The sequence below is a fragment of the Anguilla rostrata genome, chromosome 14, assembly GCF_018555375.3.
Source record: "Anguilla rostrata isolate EN2019 chromosome 14, ASM1855537v3, whole genome shotgun sequence".
In the NCBI taxonomy this organism is placed as follows: Eukaryota; Metazoa; Chordata; class Actinopteri; order Anguilliformes; family Anguillidae; genus Anguilla; species Anguilla rostrata.
Genome location: NC_057946.1, coordinates 39,487,172 through 39,508,012, shown reverse-complemented (window position 1 = coordinate 39,508,012; position 20,841 = coordinate 39,487,172). Strand labels below are relative to the sequence as shown.

Below are 20,841 nucleotides of genomic sequence, written 5' to 3'. Positions count from 1 at the left end.
TTACCCAGCAGCCTATTATCAGCGGCCTCTCGGCGAATCAGAAACAGATGGGTGGGAGGGGAAGGTGAAAGGGTTAATTGTTTGGGCTGCGGTGGAGTGGGGTTGGGCAGGGTCGGGGGGGGGGGGGGGGCTGGTGGGGGTGTGATGTTTAGAGTTGAGCCACAGCCGCGTCAATGGGACAAGGTGGCCGGAGAAATCGTCCTTGGTGGACTGCTTAACTCATTCTGAAGTCCCCGTCCCCTCCCCTCCCCTCCCCCCCCCCCCACTCCCCGGTGTCCTCGAATCTGTCAGTGAGAGTGACACGCTGGGCAGGAACAGTTTTCGCCCCCATCTCATGTCCTGAGTCAGACAGGACAGGGCCAGAGCACAGATGTATGCTGATCAGAGGCACCGAGGAGCCGGAGGGGGAAGTAGGACACGCGTCCCAAAAGGACGGTTCCTACCTGTCCCGCCCCGACAGGTAGGGGCAAAGGCACAGTTAACACTTTAGACTAGCTCTGCCTCTTTTGCCTGGAAGAGAAATTGGGGCAAAGGGTGGGGATGAAAAATGGTGAATGTAACGGTGATGTAAAGATAATTTTAATGGAAATTAATTTGGCGGTGCAGCGGGTAGCAGTTGCCTCACAGCAAGAAGGTCCTGGGTTCAAATCCCGGCCAGTGCCTTTCTGTGTGGAGCATATTCTCCCTGTGTTCGCATGGGTTTCCTCCAGGTACGCTAGTTTCACAGTCCAAAGGCATACTAATTGGTATGAGTGTGTGAGTGATGGGTGTGTGTGCCCTGAGATGGGACAGGCAACCTATCCAGGGTGTATTCCTGCATCTTGCCCAATGCATGCTGGGATAGGCTCCAGTAACCCCTCCCCCCCATGACCCTGAACAGGAGTAATTGGGTTAGATACTGTATGTGTGGAAATTGGGTTCGATAATGGATAGGGGAAAATTTGGTTAGCTACTGGATAGATGGAAGTTGGGTTAGATACTGGATAGGGGGAAATTGGGCTAGGTACTGCATAGGGGGAAATTGGGTTAGATACTGGATAGGGGGACATTGGGTTAGATACAGGATAGGGGGAAATTGGGTTAGATAATGGATAGGGGGAAATTGGGTTAGATACTAGATAGGGGGAAATTAGGTTAGATACAGGATAGGGGGAAATTGGGTTAGATAATGGATGGGGGGAAATTGGGTTAGATACAGGATAGGGGGAAATTGGGTTAGATAATGGATAGGGGAAATTGGGTTAGATAATGGATGGGGGAAATTGGGTTATATAATGGATGGGGGAAATTGGGTTAGATAATGGATGGGGGACATTGGGTTAGATAATGGATGGGGGAAATTGGGTTAGATATGGATGGGGGAAATTGGTTAGATAATGGATGGGGGAAATTGGGTTAGATAATGGATGGGGGAAATTGGGTTAGATAATGGATGGGGGAAATTGGGTTAGATAATGGATGGGGAAATTGGGTTAGATAATGGATGGGGGAAATTGGGTTAGATAATGGATGGGGGAAATTGGGTTAGATACAGATAGGGTGGAATTGGGTTAGATAATGGATAGGGGGAAATTGGTTAGATAATGGATGGGGGAAATTGGGTTAGTATGATGGATTGGGTTAGATAATGGATGGGGGAAATTGGGTTAGATACAGGATAGGGGAAATTGGGTTAGATAATGGATGGGGGGAAATTGGGTTAGATAATGGATGGGGGAAATTGAGTTAGATAATGGATAGGGGGAAATTGGGTTAGATAATGGATGGGGGGAAATTGGGTTAGATACAGGATAGGGGGAAATTGGGTTAGATAATGGATATGGGGAAATTGGGTTAGATAATGGATGGGGGAAATTGGGTTAGATAATGGATGGGGGGAAATGAATTGGAGCTCAGATATCCCGTGGTATTTGATTTCATGATTCAGTGTGAGTAGCAGCAGCAGGAAGCACACAAGCGCAGTGAATCCCTATTTCCTCCTCTGCTTCTGTACACAGATCCAGTTTCAAACGCTGCCCGAGTTCTCCTCTTTCAAACGATGCCAGTGAACACCACACGCCTACGAGCCCACGCAGCCGTACGCTCCCGGAAAACGCCGGTGGCCAGGTGGGAAGTCCGCCAGTATGGCTGAAACACCGCCGTTTCAGAGCGTCTTTCAACTGAAGCCCGGTGCGAGTGTTTTGTTTTCAGAAACACAGCCGTAGACGTCGAATACCAGGCAATAACACCTGAGGTCTGGGAGAGGGGTACACAGGGAGAGAATAGGGGTGTGCCTGGCGAAGTAGAGGTTCACGAACTCCGAAAATCACAGTCAGCGACTAACAGCCCAGACAGGTGCAGCTGATAAATGGGAGAGGTTGGGGTGGAGGAGGACCGCAGCCTGTTTCTGATAGAGACCTCCATGTTTGCTGCCGGCTGTTTCATTAACCTTGAGGTCATGCTCCATTCCACTAAAAATACTTTTGCGCAGAGGCGCATATATGTATAAACAAGCATTTACTTCAACCGAAAGATGAACCATAAGAAACTGTACTCTGTTGCATGTGTTGTTATATTTGCTACAAACACACACACATATTATATATATACATATATATATATATATACACAGTGATCTCTATAATGTTTAGGACAGAGTCATAGTTCTTATTGTTTTTCATATTTTAGATTTGTAATCGAACAATTCACGTGGCTAAAGTGCAGATTCTCAGATTTTATTGATGGGTATTTTTATACATTTTGATGGTTTCACAATGGAGAAATTACATAACTTTCCTTCAGGGTTGAGAAATACCAATCAGAAGCCAGGTCATGTCAGGTCTCTTTTCTGCTCGATGATTGGCTGGGACGGATAACGGTGTTCGGATGTCTGTTCAGGCCAGGAGACAGCAAGGAGAACAGGCACTGAGTGAAAGCCAAGCTGACTGCTTTGAAGGTTTGAGTATTAATGCTGTGGAGTTTGTCAGTGAGTGAGGGGTGTATATGGAGTGATCTCTTAATTCAGTTTGTGGTGTTTGTGGCAGTTTGGTTGCCGACACACGGTGCGCGGTGCGCGGTTGTAATTCATACCGCAGTGCCGTGAGTAATTGTGAAAATCAGACTCGGTGGGGTTGCCCCTGGGTGGCTCCGCCCACTTCGTTCCGCTCTCGCCCACCTGAGGTTGCGCTGAACGCTTTACGTGCAAATTATCGCAAACCAGTCAAAATTCCTTTCAACGGATGAGAGTGCTTTCTTCACCTCCTACAAACCAGAGCCAAAGAAAAGTCTGAGTTTTCTTCAGCAAGGACAGACTCGGACAGACTCTCACTCTCACTCTCTCTCTCTCTCTCTCTCTCTCTTTCTCTCTCTCTCACACACACCTACCTCTTTAACCATGTAATGCCTAATACACCTTTCCTTATAGAGCTCTCTTGGATGTGTGAAATGTGCCTTCTTGCCTGATTGTGGTCAGCATGGGGTAAATTAAATGAGGTAAATAAAATTCAAATTATCATGGCTGCACAATAATATTGGTTCTATATCAGTAGAGGCTGATAAAGGAAAGCTAATAAATTGACCTGAGGATTATGGTCATTGTGATGGGTCAACATGTACAATATGCACCAGAGAGGTCAAGCATTTTAATGTGCCACAAGGTGCAGTAAATTAAATACAGAAAATAACCCGCTCAATAAATTGTAAATCATAGTCACCTGAACCACCTTTACTTATTATTGATTTTTAACTAATAATTTTCCCCAGCAAAACTCACAAATAGTTTGACATGCTCAGAAAATCTCTGTTTAGACTCTGTTTAATTATCACATTAAGCTTGTTTTCACATTTTCTTATAATTAAAATGTGTTACTTTTTCCCCTCTCTTAGTTGGCATCTGCTTTCATTGTAAGTCTGCTCTGAATGTGGAACCTGTATGGCAGCTAGCTTTTCCGCAGAAATGTAACAGTGACGTACTGGCATCAGACCAGACAGACAGACAAAAAAACAGCTATTGATGTCCTCTCAGGATCTCCATATTGGGCACCCCTATAAACAATCAATTTGAGAATAGACTGGCAAACAGAGACTTGAATATAGAACACAAAGGTCAGCCATTGATTTACAGGTAAAACCTATCCATTATAAAAACGGCAGAACAGGGATTTGACGTGATATATACAGAGCATAAAAAGTGACTTTGCGACTGTCAAGCCGCGCCAAAGGCTTTTACCTTGAGATATGTACAGACATATCGGTTAAGAAAAGCAGTTAAACTCAGACCGAGGAGTATTGATGGCTCTTGTACATTGCAGTTTTTCATTTCAAAACAGCGTTTAAAATCAGATCTCCTTCTTTTAAAACAAACAGACCAAACACGGCTACCCTCGGTGATGTGTTGCCGTTCCGATAAGCATTTCAAAAGCGTATATTCTTACTGTAAAGCACGACGTTTTGTTTGAAATTCAGAAACGCACAGGCACACAAACGTGCACAGAGGCACACAAAACTGTCAAAACCGCGCATTGAAGCAATCTTTAAAGCGTGATTTTCTAGGAGATTGTGTAAACTTTCCTTACATGCGTGTGCACACACACACACAAATACGCACGCGCACACACACACGCACACACAAACACGCACGCACGCACACACACACACGCACACACACACGCACACACACGCACGCACGCACGCACACACACACGCACACACACACACACACACACTCACGCATGCACTCACGCGCACACACACACACACAGTGATATCAGGTCTGGATGACAGGGAAGTAAATTTCTGCAGAGGGGAGGTGGGTAACAGGAGTGAGAGACACAAGCCGATGGCAGAGCTGCAATAGGGTTTTTTGTGTAACAGAATCACCCTGAAACTGACAGTGGTGTGATCAGGACTTTCTGGGCAGCTCTGATTACAAAGCTCTTCCATGCAGCGAAATGACGGACAGATGCACTCAGGAGGCAGTGTAATGGCGACTCTGCAGAATGGCACTGATTGGCCTGCGCAGCCACACCGAATCCTCCCACAGACGTCCCCACAGGCAAGACGGCACAGATCACTGGGAGAGGGAAGATCTGGCTCTGATCCCATGTGTGCAGTAGTGGGGTGGTAGTGTGGAGAAGTGGAGTGATACTGTAGAGTAGTGGGGTGGTAGTGTGGAGTAGTGGGGTGGTAGTGTAGAGTAGTGGCGTGGTAGTGTGGAGTAGTGGGGTGGTAGTGTGGAGTAGTGGGGTGGTAGTGTAGAGTAGTGGCGTGGTAGTGTGGAGTAGTGGGGTGGTAGTGTAGAGTAGTGGCGTGGTAGTGTGGAGTAGTGGGGTGGTAGTGTGGAGTAGTGGCGTGGTAGTGTGGAGTAGTGGGGTGGTAGTGTAGAGTAGTAGGTAATATTTATAGCACATTGCCAGTGCTACCACAACTGACGAATCAGCATGCAGCAAGCAACAGGCTGGCATCAATGATCGCATCTGGATCCAGCTGGGTTCATGGTTTGTATGCTCTCTGTGCACCTATCAATTACTAAGCAACACCTTGCACAACTCCGCTTGCATCTGTATTATTTATACTACACATGAAAACGCTGCAGTGGTTTGGCAGTGTGGAGCAGTACCAGTCATAGCATAGCTGGAATAGTGATGTGGCAAATGAATTCTGGGCATTTGTGTGGCTGTTTAAAGGGTTCCACAGTGATTGAAAAGGTCGGGACCGCAGTACCACCCGTCAGTGAGCGTAGTTAAACAGCGAGTAAACGTCAGTGAGTTCATGACCTGCCGTGTGAACGGACCGTCCAGAGGCGCCTGCAATCCCGTAAAGACCAATCGGAACAAACGGCGTGTTCGCCCTGCTGCCTGATGAGCACCTTTCAGACGGACGCCTGGGGCTACCTGGCTCCACCAGGCGTCCGCGTGCGCGCTGCGTCGCTAATGAAATGCGCTGTGTCTGGGGGTCAGCTGGATCGAATCGAATAGAGACGTTATGAGGCATATTTAACTACAAATAAAACCGTGATTGAACACGTTGCTGGAGCACGGCAGACTTTGCAAGGGACTGCAGGACACACAAATAGTCGTTCTATCTTCGCTCAATGTTTGTTTGCTCTGGGACCTTGAGGCTGATTGATGGATTATCCGTCACTACCACGTCATGGGCCACATAGGTAAGCCAAAATCCAGGCTCCGCCCAGCCTACCCCATTCCCAACTACATGCCCGTTTCCCAGACTGGCTGAGTCAGGGCCGTACCCGGACACTGTCATTCCCCCTCGAATCAGAGTCCACAACACAGCCGTTGTACAGAGGACAGGGTGCGAGCGTACGGCTCAGAACTACAATGCCCAGGCTCTCCCAAACTGCCCCATGATCTCCCAATGTACAGAGGACAGGGTGCGAGCGTACGGCTCAGAACTACAATGCCCAGGCTCTCCCAAACTGCCCCATGATCTCCCATCGTACAGCGGACAGGGTGCTAGCCTATGGCTCAGAACTACAATGCAGGGTGCGCGCGTACGGCTCAGAACTACAATGCCCATGATCTCCCAAACTGCCCCATGATCTCCCAAACAGCCAACTCACTGCTTTGTTCTCAGTCTCAAACAAGAAGGCTTTGTTTTGCATAGAAGTTTGTTGAACCATTACAAGGGGCAGACACTTAATTTTTAACACTGTTCGCACCAGTAGAAAATGTTAAAGGTCGACCAATATGCATATTGATTAACAGCTCGTTCAAGAGGTAGAGGTTTGTTACGTTCAATCAGGAAACCACTTCACTTTACAGTACACGTCAATGTCGAAGCCAGACGTTGATGACATAAATAAATCGATGGCTTTTTAAAATGAAAGTCGCATGATTTTTAGCAGTCATTTCAAAATGATTTCGTGCTTGGAATCGATGTGTCATTCACCACCCTAGTCTGCCACTGGCTCTGAGGAATAAGTCATAGCTAATTCATCAGTATTGACGCATTCAGTAATCAGTACTTTTCCGACAGTGAAAACAGCTGATGAAAATAAAGAGTTCTTCATCTGCTGGGTAACTGGCCCAACACCCCACACCCCACCTACCAAACACCTGTCCCCACACAGGACAGCACAAATAAGAGCCCCTTCTACAGGAAGGTGCCAGCAGAGCAACGACCGGCCAGGCGTCCCGCACCCTGACGCGACCGGGCTCTAGAAAACGGCTGTGAGCTTCTGCGGCTGCAGAGGGGATCGAGGGGAAAGTGTCAGAACAAACCCAGTCACAAAATCAAATAAACTGCCATGGGAAAATCCCACGGTTAGAGGCGAACTGCGGACTGCAGACTGCATCTCAGACTACAAGTGCGCCTGGCGGATGGGGTTTAAGGTGAAAGGGAATACATTTTTGGTGCCGGGATGAACACAGCAGAGACGTTACAGGACTACTAAACACAAGCATTCAGCGAGGATTCGATCGCTGCCAACTGTTCCCTCAAAGTGCATCATGTAATCTTAAATACAATAATGGTGTGTCCCTGTATCTTAAATACAATAATGATGCATCCCTGTATCTTAAATACAATAATGGTGTGTCCCTGTATCTTAAATACAATAATGGTGTGTCCCTGTATCTTAAATACAATAATGGTGTGTCCCTGTATCTGAAATGCAATGCTGGTGTGTCCCTGTATCTGAAATGCAATGCTGATGTGTCCCTGTATCTGAAATGCAATGCTGTATGTCCCTGTATCTTAAAAACAATAATGATGTGTCCCTGTATCTGAAATGCAATGCTGATGTGTCCCTGTAGCTGAAATGCAATGCTGTGTCCCCCTGTATCTTAAATGCAATGCTGTGTGTCCCTGTATCTTAAAAACAATGATGATGTGTCCCTGTATCTGAAATGCAATGCTGATGTGTCCCTGTATCTGAAATGCAATGCTGTGTGTCCCTGTATCTTAAATGCAATGCTGTGTCCCTGTATCTGAAATGCAGTATTTGTACTTGTGTCTCTGCATTTTAAATCTCTGCTCATTTGTATGTAAGATAGAGCAGGCCCCATGTCCTCTCACGGTCACAACAACCCCAGTCTGAGCCTGTGAGTTTTTAATTATTATTCAAATTTATTGACAAACGCTGTTTTACAAAGCAGTGTGACGCTGAGCTCTGAAGAAACGAAGAGACTGAAGGCCACACAGCTGAAAAGGAGAAAAGAGGAGGATGGGCTCGGCCTGGACCAAGTCCCAAAAGAGGAAGAGGAAGGAAAAAAAAAAAAAAAAAACCCTTCACGGAAGGGTGAAGTTCTGCCCTTCTGTCTTTCAAACGTAACCGCAAAACTGCGAATATAAAAAAACAACAGAGGCCACATTCGGAGGATGCTTTTCAAAACCTTTCTGTTCTTCCGCCCGACTCAAACTGAATTTGAATGCTGGCAGTTGGGAGCACTTGGAAAAATTGTAGCCAGCGGCCATTTTAATAGGACGCATTGGATTCTGCTGAAGACCGGTATGAACTTCAACAATCAACTTGCACTTTAGTTCCACTTTCGTCTGACAGCAGAAATTTTACCATCCGGTAGACATCAGTTAGGGATCCGGGGAAAAAAAAAAAAAACCCAAAAAACGAAACTAAAAAGACAGCTCGAGCCCGTGCTCGTGCACCAGGCTGAATGCCGTTTCTCCATTGGCTGGGAGACTCTGCTATCCTGGCGAGCAGACGGAAGGCTGTGATTGGATCCTGCCCTCTCCGTGGCTGTGGTTGGCCCCGCCCACTTTCAGGAGGGGGCGGTCCGCATGTCCTTCGAGGCGGCCAACATGGCTCGGACTTTGGCCATCAGATCCTAGAGAGACAGAGATTTTATTTTATTTTTACATTTTTTAATTTATTTATCTATTTTTTGCTATTACTGTTGTTCTTTGTAACTCAGTGCACATCATGCCAATAAAACACCTTGAAATTGAATTTGAAATAAAAACCTTCAGGAGTGATCCATCACCAACATGTCACCCTGTCCTGTGCTTAGCAGAGAGCCCTTTTTACACCAACACCGGGCTCACCTTTCTAGAGTGACCGTGAGCAAACAGCTTAAAGGCATACTATGCAGGCTTCTTTAGCCTTGCTGTGGTCCTGAGTTCACAATCAAACAAGTCTCCTCCTCCATCTTCGACCAACTTCATCCCTGAGCAACCCGACTGAGTCACAGAACGGCTAATTAATTTGAAACTACTGGTAAATTTCTCCCAACAATCACTCAGGCCGACATTACATCGTTCAGTCAGGACCACAAGCCGGAAGTGTTTTCAAATGTAATTTGAAAACCTGACATTTCGGTCAAAAAATCTCTGGAGGCTTAGCTGGATGGCTAGAGGAAATGTTACTCACAGGATCAACAGGTGAATGAACTTGGTGAAAGTGCGTAAAGACAGAGATTGCCAAAACAACACAGATGTGCCTTAGGATGGTTATTTTATGATCTTTTCAAGGTTAAAAATCATCCTGCATAGTATGCCGTTAAACTTGTCCCAACGCAATATCTGTTCAACACCACTTCTGTCCTTTACCATTATGCCTACCCTCCATGGCTCATTAAGGGGAGGGAGCATATAAAAAGAACCCCCCAGGGAAGAGACTGCAGATTAGGCTGGGGGGACAGTCGATCTCCTGGGTCCTTCTGCAAGGGCGCGGTGGGGGCGTTCTCAAAGGCAGAGCCGCTGCAGGCCCCGTTGCCCCCGGCTACCTCCGCCCTCACGCTCTCGTTAAGAAGCGCATTTTCATTTCTTCAATTACTTTCAGAAAACAAAAATTATTTTTTTGTTGACCATCTGAAGTTCTCAAACAGCTTAGAGGGGGAAGTGAAGCCAAACTGTCTTTCTAAACTGGCAGTGAACCTCCGGGAGCCCAAAGGGGGGGGCGGGGGGGGGCGTCTGAAGAGAAAGAGGGCCATAAATGATGCAGTTAAGGCCTCACTGAGCCATTCCAAACCACCGTGTGCTGCCCAGACCCATATCTACTTCTGTGACCCTTTTAAATCACACTTTTCTTTCTTTCCTTTTTCCCCCCTAACTGAAACAGTAACCCGTAAAGCACAGTCTCTTTTGCCACAGAAATGTTTTCTCCGTCTCCCCAGACGTTTTTGCAGCCTCTCGCATCGTTCCGCCGGTGGAAGCTTGAAATAACGGAACTCGTTTGTGCCGATATACCCGGGTGTGGTCGGTTATGAGGCACACAGTAAAAACGGGCGGTATGACCAGTCAACTAGCATTGCATACCAGCGCACGGCCTCCATTTTGTTGTGTATAAAAAAGAAAACTTCCCGCAGAACCAGACTACAATTCAATAAGCAAAAACGTTACCCAAAGACGTGCTTACATTAAGAGACCGGAGTCAGACACAAAGGGACTGCCCCTCTCATCCGATGGACGGTGAACCCCGTGGAAGTACTGCGAGTGTGTTTACGGTGTGCACGCGCTTTAATGAACGCGACTCTGTCGAACCGAGCGCACTCCGGCGCTGAGGAGAATCTGAGATTGCACTTCCCAGAACACTTCACACCTAGCGGTCAGCTCACACATTCCGGTCAGCGTTAGGCGCTGGGCTGCTTTTCAGGGTCCCCTTACCGGGGGGGGGGGGGCATGTAATAAAGCCCGCCTGCTGCTTCAGTGTGCGGCGTGTGAGAGGAGGTTCTACTGCTTCAGTGTGCGGCGTGTGAGAGGAGGTTCTGCTGCTTCAGTGTGCGGCGTGTGAGAGGAGGTTCTGGTGCTTCAGTGTGCGGCGTGTGAGAGGAGGTTCTGCTGCTTCAGTGTGCGGTGTGTGAGAGGAGGTTCTGCTGCTTCAGTGTGCGGTGTGTGAAAGGAGGATCTGCTGCTTCAGTGTGCGGCGTGTGAGAGGAGGTTCTGCTGCTTCAGTGTGCGGCGTGTGAGAGGAGGTTCTGCTGCTTCAGTGTGCGGCGTGTGAGAGGAGGTTCTGCTGCTTCAGTGTGCGGCGTGTGAGAGGAGGTTCTGCTGCTTCAGTGTGCGGCGTGTGAGAGGAGGTTCTGCTGCTTCAGTGTGCGGTGTGTGAGAGGAGGTTCTGCTGCTTCAGTGTGCGGCGTGTGAGAGGAGGTTCTGCTGCTTCAGTGTGCGGTGTGTGAGAGGAGGTTCTGCTGCTTCAGTGTGCGGCGTGTGAGAGGAGGATCTGCTGCTTCAGTGTGCGGCGTGTGAGAGGAGGTTCTGCTGCTTCAGTGTGCGGCGTGTGAGAGGAGGTTCTGCTGCTTCAGTGTGCGGCGTGTGAGAGGAGGTTCTGCTGCTTTATAGTCACCTGATGGCAGACTGATAGTAACCCAACACCACCACCGCTGCCTCAGAGTCAGAGAACACATTCCACCCAGCGCTTTTAACCAATCAGCAGCGTGCATCCTGCCCCTTTACATTATATCTGTACCAGCCCCCTTCCCCATATCTGCACAAACCAATCAGCAGCGTGCGTGTACATCCAGCCCCCTTCCCCATATCTGCACCAACCAATCAGCAGCGTGCGTGTACATCCTGGCCCTTTACATTATATCTGTACCAGCCCCCTTCCCCATATCTGCACTAACCAATCAGCAGCGTGCGTGTACATCCAGCCTCTTTACATTATATCTGTACCAGCCCCCTTCCCCATATCTGCACAAACCAATCAGCAGCGTGCGTGTACATCCTGGCCCTTTACATTATATCTGTACCAGCCCCCTTCCCCATATCTGCACAAACCAATCAAGAAAGAACAGAACTGTGTAACCCTGGAAACCTCAATTTCCCACACAAATCAGAGCGGCTTCATGAGTACGGCTTGAGTGCGTGTAGAGTATGCTGAGGAAGCAAGCACACACGCAAACACACACAAGCGCACACACGCACACACAGACAAACACACACAAGCGCACACACACACACACAGACTCATACACACACACACACACGCACACACACCCACACACAGACTCACACACACCCCCACATCCACACGCACACACACACAAGCGCATGCACGCACACACACACACACACACACACACGTGCGCACACACACAAGCGCACGCACGCACACGCACACACACACACAGACTCATACACACACACAGACTCACACACACACAGACCCAAGCACACGTGCGCACACACACACACACACACGCACACACACACACCCACACACACACACTCACACTCACACACACTCAATGCAGTACACACAATGCAGTCCTTCTGAGCGCTCAGCTCGGTCCGCTCTGCTCTGTGGCATAAGGGAAGCGTTCTTTAGTGGGGATCAGCAGTGACACTGGCACTGCGGGCTCTTTCATGAGCGTTTACAGCATCAGCGATGAGTCCGCTCTTCCTGCGTCTTTGGCCTCGTTCCGGGAGCTCTTGCGATGCGCGTGACGTTCCGTCGCGCCCCGACAGCCTGGACGAGAGCGTCAGAGTGATAAATCGACCCCAGCGCCCCCCCCCCCTTCTCACCTGAGTGATTTTGGCCTGGACCGAGGAGACGATGGCCGAGGACACCTGCTTGTCTTTCTCCAGAGAGCCCCCCCTGCGGAACAAGAGGCACAGAGCGCGAGACACGCCTTCAGCGATGACTCCTCAAACGGTCGTCATGGCGCCCGCCGAACACAGAGAACCCGGGACGGGAGAAGAGACGGGCGGCGAGCAGCGAAATATGGAAGGGGGGGGGGGGGGAGATGGGGTATGGGGGGCACTTCAATAAAGCTGTCGCTTCTGCTCAAAAACGCTCTGCGTCTTCCTTCGGCGTTTCTTCCTTAGAACAAAGCGAACACGACAAACTGTCTGCTCTCAGGAAGAGCAAACCCCCCCTCAGACCCCACCCCCCCCACACCCCACCCCCCTCACAGACACAAACACTCCAAGTGCGACTCATACATCACTGGAAATGAGGTTTTCGATGGGATTCAGGTGCTGCTGTTTCATGCTACAGAGTCATTAGTTAAGTGGTCTATGGGAACCAAATCAGCAGGACACTCATTAAGCGCAGAATCACATGCTTGAGGAGCCTCAGCCAATCAGAACGTTCCCATGAACCCAGTGACCTGCGACTCATACAACCACAGAAACCCAGCCATTATTACACAGGCAGCTGGACAGACATTGGCAGGCTGACAGACCAATGGGAGCGCAGTACCTGGACGTCCCCAGGCTGGAGGCGGGGCTGCCGGAAGGGGAGAGGCTGGCCGAGTGCTTCCTGTTTCCTGTTCGGCCGGGGGAGGAGGACGGGGAGCAGGAGGAGGCCTTCGTCTTCACCTGCGACTTGGAGCTCTTCTTCCTCTTCTCACGGGGCGATCTGGAGAGAGGGGGAAGAGAGGGGAGTCAGACCCACAGAGGCCAGGACCCAACTGCAGAAACTTCTAGAAACCGCATTTTGGGCAGAGTCAGGCAGGCCCAGCTCCACTGTTTCACTTCCATTTGAGTGTGACTGGAGTTTAATTGGCTCTTGGTCTGAGCCCTAAGGAGGGAGGGAGAGACGGACGGACGCACTCTCTTTTGGACTCGTACACAGGGACTGGATTTGGTTCGAGGATTACTGAACTGATTGAATAGACTACACTGCAGGCATCAGCAGAAGGGAGGGAAGGAGGGGGAGAGAGAGAAAGAAAGTGAGAAAGAGAGAGAGAGTCAGTCAGCAAGTCAGTCAGTCAGTCAATGAGTCTCTCTGTCTGTCAGCACAGAGAGGACAACTGCTCATCTTCCTCCCTGCTCCCAGTACAGGCGGTGTTTACTGTTTTGTGGGCGAAGGGCATGTTTCCTGTAAGATGCCCATAAGGGCTCTGTTTACGCACTAGCCCAGGAGACGAGAGCGAGCGGCGCTCCCCTCTAGCCCAGGAGACGAGAGAGCGAGCGGCGCTCCCCTCTAGCCCAGGAGACGAGAGAGCGAGCGGCGCTCCCCTCTAGCCCCGGAGACGAGAGAGCGAGCGGCGTTCCCCTCTAGCCCAGGGGACGAGAGAGCGAGCGGCGCTCCCCTCTAGCCCAGGGACGAGAGAGCGAGCGACGCTCCCTCTAGCCCAGGAGACGAGAGAGCGAGCGACGCTCCCCTCTCGCCCAGGAGACAAGAGAGCGAGCGACGCTCCCCTCTAGCCCCGGAGACGAGAGAGCGAGCGGCGCTCCCCTCTAGCCCAGGAGACGAGAGAGAGCGAGCGACGCTCCCCTCTAGCCCCGGAGATGAGAAAGCGAGCGAGCGACGCTCCCCTCTAGCCCAGGAGACGAGAGAGCGAGCGGCGCTCCCCTCTAGCCCGGAGACGAGAAGAGAGCGAGCGACGCTCCCCTCTAGCCCAGGAGACGAGAGAGCGAGCGGCGCTCCCCTCTAGCCCAGGAGACGAGAGAGCGAGCGGCGCTCCCCTCTAGCCCCGGAGACGAGAGAGCGAGCGGCGCTCCCCTCTAGCCCAGGAGACGAGAGAGCGAGCGGCGCTCCCCTCTAGCCCAGGAGACGAGAGAGCGAGCGGCGCTCCCCTCTAGCCCAGGACGACGAGGAGAGAGCGAGCGGCGCTCCCCTCTAGCCCAGGAGACGAGAGAGAGCGAGCGGCGCTCCCCTCTAGCCCGGAGACGAGAGAGCGAGCGACGCTCCCCTCTAGCCCAGGGACGAGAGAGCGAGCGGCGACGCTCCCCTCTAGCCCAGGGACGAGAGAGGAGCGAGCGACGCTCCCCTCTAGCCCAGGAGACGAGAGAGCGAGCGGCGACGCTCCCCTCTAGCCCAGGAGACGAGAGAGAGCGAGCGACGCTCCCCTCTAGCCCCGGAGACGAGAGAGCGAGCGAGCGACGCTCCCCTCTAGCCCCGGAGACGAGAGAGCGGCAGCGACGCTCCCCTCTAGCCCAGGAGACGAGAGAGCGAGCGAGCGACGCTCCCTCTAGCCCGGAGACGAGAGAGCGAGCGGCACGCTCCCCTCTAGCCCCGGAGACGAGAGAGCGAGCGAGCGACGCTCCCCTAGCCCAGGAGACGAGAGAGCGAGCGGCGCTCCCCTCTAGCCCAGGAGACGAGAGAGCGAGCGGCACTCCCCTCTAGCCCAGGAGACGAGAGAGCGAGCGACGCTCCCCTCTAGCCCAGGAGACGAGAGAGCGAGCGGCGCTCCCCTCTAGCCCAGGAGACGAGAGAGCGAGCGGCGCTCCCCTCTAGCCCAGGAGACGAGAGAGCGAGCGACGCTCCCCTCTAGCCCAGGAGACGAGAGAGCGAGCGACGCTCCCCTCTAGCCCAGGAGACGAGAGAGCGAGCGACGCTCCCCTCTAGCCCAGGAGGCGAGAGAGCGAGCGACGCTCCCCTCTAGCCCAGGAGGCGAGAGAGCGAGCGACGCTCCCCTCTAGCCCAGGAGGCGAGAGAGCGAGCGACGCTCCCCTCTAGCCCCGGAGACGAGAGAGCGAGCGACGCTCCCCTCTAGCCCCGGAGACGAGAGAGCGAGCGACGCTCCCCTCTAGCCCAGGAGACGAGAGAGCGAGCGGCGCTCCCCTCTAGCCCAGGAGACGAGCGGCGCTCCCCTCTAGCCCAGGAGACGAGATCTCTCGCCTGACTCCTGGACGGCTGAGACGCCGGGGCCCGGCGCCTGACAGCACCGATCAGGACGCTCCCATCGGCCCCTGACAGGACGGCTCTCCCAGGGCTCCGACGCCAATCACAAAAAACGCATCGTACGAAACCAGGAGAACGCCGCCGGATTCCGCGTCAAAGCCGCAACGGAGCCAGCCAGATTCCGCTACGGAAGCGATCAAAGTTTCCGGAACATCTGCGCGCGGGACGAGCTAATATTTATTTAAAAATGAAGTTTCGAGTTTTCACCTGAGAAGTGCGAGTTTATCGCACCGTTTGAAGCTCATCTGGATGCAGACCACACACACACTTTCAGACACCCTCAATTACCGCCGTCCGCAGGGAGAAGGGGAGGTAAAATAACCGCTTTCCCTGCCCGGACGCGCGGTTTCAATTACAACAGAAAAATAAGAGCCAACGACTCCCCGCCGAGCGCTCGCTGAGCCCCGCCATCGCGGCCGAGGCCAGGTGGCTCGGGCCCGTCCAGCCGCGGCTACGCCGGCTAACCGCCAGCGCCGCCGCGCTGCAGGGAGTCAGGTAATTTCGGCTGGAAGCATTAATATTCCACAGCTCCCCCCCTTCTTCACCGAGAAAAATCACTCCTGTCTGCGGGGATGTGACAGTGCCATTTACATCCCCGCTTCTCTCGTGACGGCCAATCAGAGGCGGCGCAGCTTCCGTGCGATCGACAGGAACGCGTCGCGCGAGACCGCGGGCGCCTCGCAGCCGATCGGTAGTCCTGACAACGCGTGACTGACTGACGCGAGCGTCGATGTTCTTCTTCCGTCCCCAGGAAGCGGCGCGCGCGTCTTTGTGAAGTTTGGAGGCCCAGTCCAGCGTGAGGTCTGATTTAGGGAGGCCTGGCGGTTCTCTCGGGAGAACAAATAAAAGTTTTATGGGAGGCAGAGCTTTTATTTTTTCTACTTTCTTTTCTTTTAAATGTCAGCCGCGCTTCCTGACTGGCGGGGGCCGAGACCTTCTGAAGTGGGCCCCCCCCCCCGCCTCCCCCATAGCAGGCCGGGTCAGTGGCGGGGGCGAGACAGATCGACAGGCCGACTCCCAAATCTCAGGCCTTAATCACAGCCAAAGGAAAGGAGGAATAAACCCAAACCCCCCCCCCCACCCCCATTCTGACCGCCTTCCTCAGCCAAAAACCAGACCGTCCTGTCCACAGAGTCCTTCACTGGCACTCTCTCAGGACGTGAGCTCCATAAGCTTCCGGTGGTCAGAAGGTGCGTTTGAGATCGAACCCCTCGTAAGTGTGAGATGACCTTCCTGACACAGCTGGCGAGAGAACAGGCCCGGCCAATCGATGAGGAGGTGGGTGTGACTCCGTCACGCTGTGAGTCATCGGGCACCTCGGTCCTCCTGGAGCGCAGGTGCGCCAGGAACCCTCGAAGAGGGGGCAACCGTTAAAAAAACAAGCCGAGCGCCCCGAAGGTACCCTCCCCTCTTCATCGGCAGGTCCCGCGTGGATTTTCCATCGATGCAAAACCCAGAGAGCAACTTTTTTTAACCAGCAAGCTCGAGCGCAGTGCTTCTCAATCAAAAACTACTTTCACTTTAACGAATCGAAGCCAGTTCAATCCCCGTTTCTGAATTCCCGGACGCGTCACTGAAACGCCTCTTTGATTCCAGGAGTCTCCCCCCCGTCCATCAATTTCAGACCGCGCAGTTAACCGAACACCGACCCGGATTTCACATCTCACATCCACAGTTACAGGCGGAGAAAGAAACGCGCGGCTGTGAGCGTGTTTGCGCTCAAAACCAGATAACATTTTAAAATAATAAAAAAAGAGAGAAAAAAGTTTCCTCAGTTTATTTTGGCTAATTTGCGCCTCGAGGTTGATTATTAATGCAGAATCCATTCCGGGTAATTGATTGCTTGATTAATGAATTTGTGCCAGGGCTAAAAGAATTAAGCAGCTTAAGATTAATCGCTCGAGACCACTGGCCTACATGTTTTAGAGGCCGATATTAATAGAGGAGAAATAGAAACAGGGAGGGAAAAAAAGAAAGAAAAAAAACTTTCATCAACTACCAAATGGGTCTTTTTAAGTTACGGCACCTGTGTCAGAACCCGATTAAAGGCTTTCCAACGGCAGATTAAATGCAAGCTCTGCTGGGATGAAAGTCAGGCTCGGGGGTTGAGGAGGAGGGGGGTCGGGGTTGGGGGTTGGGGGTAGGGGGGAACGAGGGTATGTGGGATTTTTTTTTGGGCAGGAATCTGGGTTCTAATCCTTCATGGCGGGGGGGAAACTGGGGGTACACAGGCCACGAAGCTGCAGCAAGGCCCGAGGGTAGATAGATAACACCACACACGCTGGAGCCAGGCCAATAAAACAGGATTAAATGGGCTTCACAGCCGGGACAGCCCAATACACATACGGGAAGGACCGCTACCTGGATTACTGCAGAGGGACTAACCCAAATTAAGGAGGGCCTCAACACTCGGAGCTCAGACACCCTGGGGTTTAAATGAAAACGGGCTGACTGACGTTTCTGCGTCTGGGACGTCTTCCTGAGACTCCACGGAAAGAAGAGAGCGTTCCCGTCAACTGCGAGGAAGATGTGGGGCGCACCGAAACGTAAGCCAGCCCGGTTCATTAAAGCAGCACCGTTTCTGGGCCCCGCCCAGTTCAGCTCTTCGTATCCGGGGCTGGGTTTATCTCCCCGTATCCGGGGCTGGGGTTCTCTCCCCGTATCCGGGGCTGGGGTTATCTCCCCGTATCCGGGGCTGGGTTTGGCTCTCCATATATGGGGCTGGGTTTATCTCTCTGTATCCGGGGCTGGGTTTATCTCTCTGTATCCGGGGCTGGGTTTATCTCTCCGTATCCGGGGCTGGGTTTGGCTCTCCATATCCGGGGCTGGGTTTATCTCTCCGTATCCGGGGCTGGGGTTATCTCTCCGTATCCAGGGCTGGGTTTATCTCTCTGTATCCGGGGCTGGGTTTCTCTCTCCGTATCTGGGGCTGGGTTTCTCTCTCCGTATCCGGCTGGGTTTCTCTCCGTATCCGGGCTGGGTTTCTCTCTCGTATCCGGGGCTGGGTTTATCTCTCCGTATCCGGGGCTGGGTTTCTCTCTCTGTATCCAGGGCTGGGTTTCTCTCCGTATCTGGGGCTGGTTATCTCTCCGTATCCGGGGCTGGGTTTCTCTCTCCGTATCCGGGGCTGGGTTTATCTCTCCGTATCCGGGGCTGGGTTTCTCTCTCCGTATCTGGGGCTGGGTTTATCTCTCCGTATCCGGGGCTGGGTTTCTCTCTCCGTATCCGGGGCTGGGTTTATCTCTCCGTATCCGGGGCTGGGTTTCTCTCTCCGTATCTGGGGCTGGGTTTGGCTCTCCGTATCTGGGGCTGGGTTTCTCTCTCTGTATCTGGGGCCGGGGCTGGGTTTGGCTCTCCGTATCTGGGCCGGGCTGGGTTTGGCTCTCTGTATCTGGGGCCGGGCTGGGTTTGGCTCTCTGTATCTGGGGCCGGGGCTGGGTTTGGCTCTCCGTATCTGGGGCCGGGGCTGGGTTTGGCTCTCTGTATCTGGGCCGGGGCTGGGTTTGGCTCTCTGTATCTGGGGCCGGGCTGGGTTTGGCTCTCTGTATCTGGGGCCGGGGCTGGGTTTGGCTCTCTGTATCTGGGGCCGGGGCTGGGTTTGGCTCTCCGTATGTGGGGCTGGGGTTATCTCTCTGTATCTGGGGCCGGGGCTGGTTTGGCTCTCCGTATCTGGGGCCGGGGCTGGGTTTGGCTCTCTGTATCTGGGGCTGGGGTTATCTCTCCGTATCTGGGGCTGGGTTTCTCTCTCCGTATCTGGGGCCGGGGCTGGGTTTGGCTCTCTGTATCTGGGGCCGGGGCTGGGTTTATCTCTCCGTATCTGGGGCTGGGTTTGGCTCTCCGTATCTGGGGCTGGGTTTGGCTCTCCGTATCTGGGGCTGGGTTTGGCTCTCCGTATCTGGGGCCGGGGCTGGGTTTGGCTCTCCGTATCTGGGGCTGGGTTTATCTCTCCGTATCTGGGGCTGGGTTTGGCTCTCCGTATACGGGGCTGGGTTTGGCTCTCCGTATCTGGGGCTGGGTTTCTCTCTCCGTATCCGGGGCTGGGTCTCGGTTCGGCTCTCCGTATCCAGGGCTAGTCCCTCTGGTGTTATCTGGGTGACGGTCCTCCTCCGTGGGGCTTGTGGTGCAATGCGGGGTTTCGGGAAGCTACGGCCTACTTTCAGCGATCCGCAGGGAAATTCGCTCGTCCAAAGAAGGTATTACTATTATTATGAAGCACCACCTGCAGGTGGTATCACGCCGGTGTGTACAATAGTATTATTACACAGTATTATGTACAATAGTTCAAATATTATTATTGTTTGGATTGTGTGCCTGTCATTGTACACTTTATTTGTAAAGTGTCAGTAAATAAGGTGTGAAATGGCAAGGCACATGGCATTGGTGTTTAATTTGTCTTATGCCTTCAGCAGCTGAGGCATCAGTCTCTTCGATGATCACTTCACTAATCTTATACTGCAGTCTAGCTCAAAATGAAAACTTGATTGGCGGCTTGGAGGGCGGGGTATTACCCACCGTCCACACCCATAGGCTTGTGTAACATCAAAGGCTTGGACGGAGACAGAGATAGGCCCATTCCCTCCAGACCAGCAAACAACATCACCTGCGGAATCGGGGTTTCGACCCTACCTTGACCTGGACCGCTTCTTGCTGAAGCCGGGGCTGTTGCCGTGGCGATAGGCACTGGGGACGTATCGCTCTCTCTCCCTCTCGTCGCGCCTCCTCTCGTCCGAATGCGTGGCCCTCTCTCTCCTGCTGGGCGTGCGGGACCGGGACCTGGGGGCGCAGGGGAGGGGGGTGGGGCGGGGTCGGAGAGAGTGGCGTTCAGACTGGAGACGGCAGACTGCGTAACGAGCCAATCAAAGCGGCGTGTGACCATCTGCTCCCAGCGTTCCGCCCGCTCGCTGAGCCCGTCGGACTCAACCGGGATCAACCCTGGTACAGCCTGTTCCTCTCTGGCCTCGTTGGCCCCGGACCCCACAGGGCACAAACAGGCTAGAGCCGACGGGTGGAAACACACACACACACCCCCGGACCTCACAAACAGAAACACACACCCCCGGACCTCACAAAGCAGAAAGAGGCCGAGGGGTTCAAAAAAAAAAAAAAAAAACACACACACACACACACACACACACACACACACACACACACACACACACACACACACACACGGACTGCTTTATTGATTCAAGCGTGCTTAAAAATAAAACATTACGAACGCTGGAGTACAGAGTGCTGGAGGGCTATGAAAATGGGATTTGGTCCAACTGGCTGAATTTACATTAATTTAACTCGAGGTTTCGAGAAAACGCGCC

The 20,841-nt window shown here is 52.5% G+C and overlaps 1 protein-coding gene and 1 long non-coding RNA gene across 2 annotated transcripts in view; both read right to left on the bottom strand.

The window, feature by feature from the left end:
* Positions 1-8,044: 8,044 nt before the first annotated feature.
* Positions 8,045-20,841, bottom strand: part of sfswap (splicing factor SWAP) — a 65,257-nt gene continuing 52,460 nt past the window's right edge. Inside the window, exons 15-18 of the mRNA XM_064309565.1 lie at positions 20,153-20,299; positions 13,097-13,255; positions 12,418-12,490; positions 8,045-8,780 (exon numbers count right to left, since the gene is read on the bottom strand). Of these exons, the coding sequence (XP_064165635.1) occupies positions 8,715-8,780; positions 12,418-12,490; positions 13,097-13,255; positions 20,153-20,299 (445 nt within the window). The 3' untranslated portion in view covers positions 8,045-8,714. The remainder of the gene's footprint in view (positions 8,781-12,417; positions 12,491-13,096; positions 13,256-20,152; positions 20,300-20,841) is intronic.
* Positions 8,795-11,932, bottom strand: LOC135240198 (uncharacterized). The gene is made up of 2 exons (XR_010325615.1): positions 11,476-11,932; positions 8,795-11,418 (listed from the first exon to the last, which is right to left on the bottom strand). It is a non-coding gene; the product is annotated as an uncharacterized LOC135240198 (long non-coding RNA).